The sequence below is a fragment of the Prosopis cineraria genome, unplaced genomic scaffold (genome assembly GCF_029017545.1).
Source record: "Prosopis cineraria cultivar Desert tree isolate PC_DT_omini unplaced genomic scaffold, ASM2901754v1 PC343, whole genome shotgun sequence".
Taxonomy (NCBI): Eukaryota; Viridiplantae; Streptophyta; class Magnoliopsida; order Fabales; family Fabaceae; genus Prosopis; species Prosopis cineraria.
Window position 1 is genome coordinate 24,785 of NW_026555670.1, and position 7,032 is coordinate 31,816.

General features: G+C 33.3%; 1 protein-coding gene and 1 pseudogene across 1 annotated transcript; one reads left to right on the plus strand and one right to left on the minus strand.

Annotated features, from left to right (window-relative positions):
* Window positions 1-67: 67 nt before the first annotated feature.
* LOC129296513 (U2 spliceosomal RNA) lies at window positions 68-174 on the minus strand (annotated as a pseudogene).
* Window positions 175-471: 297 nt separating this feature from the next.
* Window positions 472-3,874, plus strand: LOC129296509 (cysteine-rich receptor-like protein kinase 10). The gene is made up of 7 exons (XM_054935108.1): window positions 472-1,413; window positions 1,647-1,772; window positions 2,036-2,235; window positions 2,666-2,876; window positions 2,956-3,193; window positions 3,454-3,604; window positions 3,740-3,874. Exons 1-7 carry the CDS (start codon window positions 795-797, stop codon window positions 3,872-3,874), a joined length of 1,680 nt encoding a protein of 559 aa, XP_054791083.1. The 5' UTR covers window positions 472-794.
* Window positions 3,875-7,032: the final 3,158 nt, after the last annotated feature.

Below are 7,032 nucleotides of genomic sequence, written 5' to 3' on the forward strand. Positions count from 1 at the left end.
TTGTTTCCTTATCACTCTATTCCCCCATGCACTTACAAATCTCAATTCCTCAATAGAACAAATGGGAAATGAGTGATAATTTAATACCATGTGAGCCAACAGACTATGGGTCAGAAATTAAATTTATAAGAACAAATACTACACTTGATCTTAGCCAAAAGGCCTAGAAGGCATTGATAATTTTATTTTTGTTGTTTCCACCCTTCAAGGACAATCTGGTGGTGTTTGCCCCCAACCAAAGTTCTGACTGCAACCATGTTTTAAAGACCATGCGGTTCACCATATTGATTTTGACCCCGTCAATATCCAAAGGAAATAGTATTTTCCTTTTCCTTTTTCTTTTTATTTTTGGTGGGATAAACAAGGGAAACAGTGATATTAAATATCTGAAATATTAAAATATTAACATATTTCAAAACAGAAGCCAAGAGAAAAGATAATATTAAAATATCTGAGAAGAAGGTCCATTTAGATTGGTTCAGTTCGTATTCAATGAAGCATTGGCTGTTGCATGTACTATAAATAAACACACAACAAACACTTGGGTGTTTCCTAAAGGCAACATGGAGCTGAAAGAAACATACATGCATTCCCTTTACTTCATCTCATTAGTGAAAAGCTTCACATTTATCCCAACAAACTAGCCAGGGAAGCCTAGCGTGAAAATGTTTCACTCCCTAGACTGCAGAATTTTCTTCTGGTTTTATTCTCAGTTTCTTCGTTTATCATCCGCTGTAACTCCCAGATAACCTACCTCAAAGAGGCCTGTAATCATCCATCTAATAGCAGAAATTATGCAAAATTCAAATCTCACTTTCCTCTTGAATTCTTTGTCGTCTAAATCATCCCTTCACAGCTTTTACAAAGGTTTTTCACGTAATCTTTATGGTCTCTACCTCTGCAGGGGTGATGTTTCCCTTCAAACCAGCCAAAACTGCGTCAAAGTTGCAATTCGAGAAATCAAAATCTGGTATGATCAGTGCATGCTCAGATACTCTCAAAGGAAGTTCTTTGGAGTGGCTCAAATTTCGCCAGCAAAATTCATGTGGAATCAGAAAAATAGGACTTCAGTCAGTCAACCCGATGTTGAAGCGCTAGCTCTGATTTACCAACTCATAAAAGAAGCCACAAACACATCTATGCTGTTCAGAGCAAACGGTTCGGAGGTGGTGGCAAATAGTTCTGAGCATCGATATGGGCTTGTGCAGTGCACAAGAGACTTGGACAGTAGTTCATGCAGCTTCTGTTTGTCACAATTGATGGTAGAAGCACAGAAGTTTCCCCGGCAGAAGGCTCGTTGGCACATATTGGGTCCAAGTTGCAATATAAGACATGAAAATTATATCTTCTATCAGCAAATTGGCGGACCAGATATTGCCCCTGTATCACCAATTTACCCGCCAGATGATGCAGGTAGATGTATTTTCTTTTTCCGATGTTTTAGTTTCCTCAGAAATTTGAGTCATCTCTAGACTTGAACTTTCCAAGTTTGAATCTCAGTCCCAAATTCAATTAAAAAAAGCATGAATTTGTGAATACTTACTGTAACTAACCACTTTTTTCTTTAATTTTTAATTAAGAAATGGTTTGCGCTTAGAGTTGGGTCTGATTCCACACCTATACTAACACAATTCTTGTAAGAGCAGGTTCTGCTGAAGGATTCACATCCAAAGTTAGAGCCAGTGTAGTTATGCTTGTCCCGATTGCAATGGCTGCAGCTTTTTTGGGTTTTGCAACTTACGTATGTTTTCACTGGAAAGGAAAACTTAAAGGTATGTGATGAGAAGAATCAAGCCCCTCTGAAGTTTATTTTACTTGAAGTTTGAAGAGAGAAAAAGAGGCGGTGGCCCTTATATCCACCATGTTTGTCCTACATGAGTGGGCCCCATTTCTTTCCTCTCTTCCTCTCTCTGATCCTAAGGCCAAAGGATATGTTACATGATGAGAGTGAGAGCCTGACTATATTTTTCTACTTTTCACGCACTAAATGTTTTATTTATTTGCAGAACTTTCTAACTATTTTTTTAATATCCAGGGGGAGAAACAATTGATGAAATTCTGACACAGAAGTTGGAGAATTCAAAGAAGCCCCACTTTAAAGAGAAAGGAACCGCGAAAGATGAGTACAACAATGGAGAAGTTCAAAACTATCGTTTGAAGACCATTAAGGTCGCAGCAGACTATTTCTCAGAAGAAGCCAAGCTAGGGAAAGGAGGATTTGGACTCGTTTTCAAGGTTGGAGAGCAAACTTTCTTACCTGAGTTTAGCATATTGAGTTCAAGTGCATGATATGGAAGTTGCATTAGAAATGATTAATTTTCATGGAATAAATGGAGTATTCACCTTAATCAACCATCTGCCATCCTGACACTCTAAACATGCACAATTTATCATCCAACTAACTTAACAAGGGAGGCATCCAATTGCATAGATTTAATTACAAACTTTTAAACTGAAAAAATCAAATTGAAATTTGAATCAACCATCAAATTGTATGATAATTATTTTGATAACTCCTCCAGGAATATTTTGCAAACTTTAAAATCAATGATTGTGAATGAACTACACTTTCCTAAGATATATCAGTTCTCATTTTATACGGAAAACTAGCTTTTTTTTCCCCTTCATATTTCTTGATTGTGATTAAACTCTAGTATACATCCAGGGGAAGTTGAGTAATGGCAAGGAGATAGCAGTTAAGAGGCTTTCATTCAAATCAGGGCAAGGCCTTGAAGAGTTCAAGAATGAAGTGACATTGATAGCAAAACTCCAACACAAAAATCTTGTGAGCCTTTTGGGGTTCTGTCTGGAAGAAAATGAAAAGCTTCTGGTCTATGAATACATGCCAAACAATAGCCTTGATACCTTCTTGTTTGGTTTGTTTTTTCTCTCCCTCTTTGATTACACAAATATCTATATCTTCTTCTTATTCATAAGGAGTTTCCTTTTAAGCAGATCCAATAAAACGTCAACGACTAGATTGGTCTAAGAGGAGGAGTATTATAAAGGGAATTGCTAGAGGACTCCTGTATTTGCATGAGGACTCAAGGCTAAAAATTATCCATAGAGATCTAAAAGCAAGCAATGTGTTACTAGATGAAGAGATAAATCCAAAAATATCAAATTTTGGAACCGCTAGAATTTTTGTCAGCAATCAAATTCAAGCTAGTACTGAAAGAGTTATTGGTACATAGTAAGTATTTATGATTCTCACTGCTTCCCTTATAGCCCCCTATGTGACACATGCAATATGATGTTTCTTCATATTGTTCACCATTGCACTGTTCCTTTCAGCAGAATCGATATTAACCTTACACAGAAATTGAATTTGCATAACATTGATACTTTTTCATCGCTAACTTTCTCTATGCTGTAGACTGAATATACCTAAAAGATGTTTACTCTTATTTCCTATCCTTCTTACTTGATAAAGGCTTCCTAAACATTCTACAGTGGATATATGACACCTGAATATGCTTTAGAGGGATTATTTTCCATCAAGTCAGATGTTTACAGCTTTGGTGTCATCATGCTAGAAATTATCAGTGGAAAAAGAAACACCGGCTTCTACCAACCAGAACGTGGTTTGAGTCTTCTCTCCCATGTAAGGCCCCCCTCTTTTGCCCCCATATTTTACATGGAGGCTTTTCATGATAGTGAGATAAGGTTAAAAATTGTAATATAATATTTACGATTCGTGGAAAAGAAAACCTCATTTCGCCTCTGAAAGTTTGAACAGGCATGGCGACTCTGGAATGAAGGCAAGGGACTTGAACTTGTGGAGCGTCACTTGGTCAACACTTGCCCGGATAAGGATGAAGCTTTGAGATGGATCCGCATCGGGCTTCTGTGCGTTCAAAATATTTTTATTTGACTATAAAAAATATTTAAATAAAAAAGACATCAATCTTCAAAATATTATATAAATTAAAAATATTATTTTTAAAAAAATATAACATTTTATAAGGTGAAATGTATAAAATGTATAACATGTAACAAAAAGTAATTTTAATTTTTTACATAATATCATTTAAAAAATTACTTCCTCCATTAAAAAATGTAAGACTTTTTTTAAGAGTTGAATGTTTAAAAATATAAAAGATTTTTAATTTTTTGAGATATAATTATTGTCTTTTTTTTAAAAGTACCCCTATTGACAAATGAATTTATATTTATTGTAGAGTGTTTAATAGGGATAAATATGGGAAGATAAGGTTAGTTTGAAAGTAGATAGTTATTTTATTGGGATGTGAGATTCGGTTAAAAATGTATTATATTTTTGAACGAAGGGAGTATAATAAAATAAAAAATATAAAGATTAAATATTTAAATGTATAAAATGTAAGGCCTTTTTTTAAGGCCTTATTGGGGTGTGACATGTATAAAATATAAAGCATTGAAATGTATAAAATGTATAACATGTAATAAAAAGTAATTTTTATTTTTTACATAATATCATTTAAAAAATTATTTCCTCCATTCAAAAATGTAAGGCCTTTTTTAAAAGTTGAATTTTCAAAAATATAAAGTATTTTTAATCTTTCGAGATATAATCATTATCTTTTTTTTTAAAAGTACCCCTATTGACAAATAAATTTATATTTATTGTAGAGTGTTTAATAGGGGTAAATATGGAAAGATAAGGTTAATTTAAAAGTAGATAGCTATTGTATTAGAGTGTGAAATTCGGTTAAAAATGCCTCATATTTTTGAACGAATGGAGTATAATAAAATAAAAAATATAAAGATTAAATATTTAAATGGAAAAATAGCATCCAAAGACCACCATATGATATTTATATCAAAGAAGGACCAAATGATTTCATATTATCACTACAATTTTTTTGGTCCTTCTTACATATTAATTTCATAAGAAAAAAAACCAAAATGCCCCTCAATTTAAAATAATATGTACAACGCACGTAGAACCTTAAAGAAGGTTACTTTACCCCATTTGTCGGACGAGCTGCCCCCACAATCGTGCCCATGACTCCCCCACATCGATGACTGCAGGAAGCATTTTCTTCTCTAACTTCTGAGGACGAAATGGTTGTTCCTATCTGTGCATGACATTATAAGGGTGATTCTTTGATAACATTATCGGTGGTCGAAGGTTTGGCAGTGGGTCATTGTGAATTGTTGAAGGTGGTTGTTCTCAAGCATTGTTGGAGGTGAACAAAGGTGCTCAGTAAATGATAAGACGGATTTCATTCTTCTGAAGGTATTTATTGTCCTTTATCTCCATCTTAGTCGAAACAACGTAGTTGAGTGATTGGTTGGCATTATTTCGGTCTGCATGCTAAGTTTATGTCATTTATGTGTTTGTTGATCATTGCTTTATGTGCATGATAACAACTTCCATTGGTGGATTAACAAGCTCCCCTCATTGTATTGACAAGATAAGGACAGAGAAATGAAAACTTATACTAGAACAAGTTTTTTTAGAACATTAACAAGTAACCATGTTGAAATAACAAGAACTTTGACTATGATTAACTAGTCCCTTTAGTATATTGACAAGTGTATGATTTTATAACAACTCACAATCATTAATTAACAAGTCCCCTTACTATATTAACAAGTAGGCATAGGGAAATAAGAAGAGTGTTTAGTGTTTTGACAAGTGTTTAACTGAGAAACAACTTCAATTCGTGAATTAACAAGATCTGTTATATTTCTAACAAGTTGAGGGTAGTATATAATGATAAATATTCTGACAAATCCCTTTAGTATTTTGACAATTTAAATTGGTAAATTAACAAGATCCCTTAGATTATTGACAAGAGCAAGGTAGTATGCAATGATAAATATTTTGACAAGTCTCTTTAGCGTTTTGACAAGTTCAATTTATTAATTAAGAAAAAACCTTAGATTATTGACAAGTGATGGGTCGTATACAATGATAAATCTTCTGACAAGTCCTTTTACTACATTGACAAGTAGTCATGGAAAATTAATAAAAGTCTTTACTATTTTGACAAGTGTATGATTGAGTGACAACTTCAATTTGTGAATTAACAAAATCTCTTAAATAATTTACAAGAGCAGGGTATGATATATATAATGATGAATGTCCCGACAAGTGCCTTTACTATTTTGACAAGTAGCCATGAGAAATTAACAAAAGTCTTTACTGTTTTGATAAGTGTATGATTGAGTGACAACTTCAATTCGTGAATTAACAAGATCCCTTAGATTATTTACATTATAAGAGTATTATATATATAATGGTGAATGTTTTGACAAATGCCTTTACTGTTTTGACAAGTTTTCATGGGAAAGTTAACAAGAGTCTTTACTGTTTTGACAAGTGTATAATTGAGTGACAACTTCAATTCATGAATTAACAAGATCCTTTAGATTATTTACATTATAAGAGTATTACACATATAATGGTGAATGTTTTGAGAAATGCCTTTACTGTTTTGACAAGTTTCCACGGGGAAATTAACAAGAGTATTTACTGTTTTGACAAGTGTAGGATTGAGAGAATGGTTGACAAAGAAGGATAGAAGAGGTTGACAATGGATGGTTCTACAGTCATTTTTTCATCTACAAGCTACTATACTTTGCTTGCAGAGCTAGTTTAGAGAGAAGAAAAATAGGGAAAAGCTTCGACCGAGATAGCTTTCAGCTAGGAACACGTTTCCAACATTTGGAGGGGCATTTTGGTCTTTTTTCTTATAAAATTAATATGTAAGAAGGACCAAAGGACTGTAGTGATAATATAAAATCATTTAGTCCTTCTTTGATATAAATATCGTACAGTGATCCTTGGGTGCTATTTTTCCTATTTAAATAAATATATCAAATGGTAGCAAAAGTTACGATCACCAAGATAAATTCAAAAATAGGGTAATAATAATAATATTTTAAATGTTTTTTAGTTTTAAGTAATTAAATTAGTAATTACTGATATTAAAATTTAAAAAGCACCAGGTCCCAAGAAAAGTGGAGTAAGCATGATTTAATAGGATCAGGGGTTAGTAAATGGCGCGGGCTTTGTTTAGTCATCAGTATAAATGGCACAGG

What these genes read in the sequence shown, in the direction of transcription:
- LOC129296509 (XM_054935108.1), top strand. Translation starts at nt 795, where the DNA reads ATGCAAAATTCAAATCTCACTTTCCTCTTGAATTCTTTGTCGTCTAAA. An exon ending in GATTTGGACTCGTTTTCAAG is followed by an intron (nt 2,236 to 2,665) that starts GTTGGAGAGCAA and finishes GTATACATCCAG; the next exon opens with GGGAAGTTGAGTAATGGCAA. An exon ending in CCTTGATACCTTCTTGTTTG is followed by an intron (nt 2,877 to 2,955) that starts GTTTGTTTTTTC and finishes CCTTTTAAGCAG; the next exon opens with ATCCAATAAAACGTCAACGA.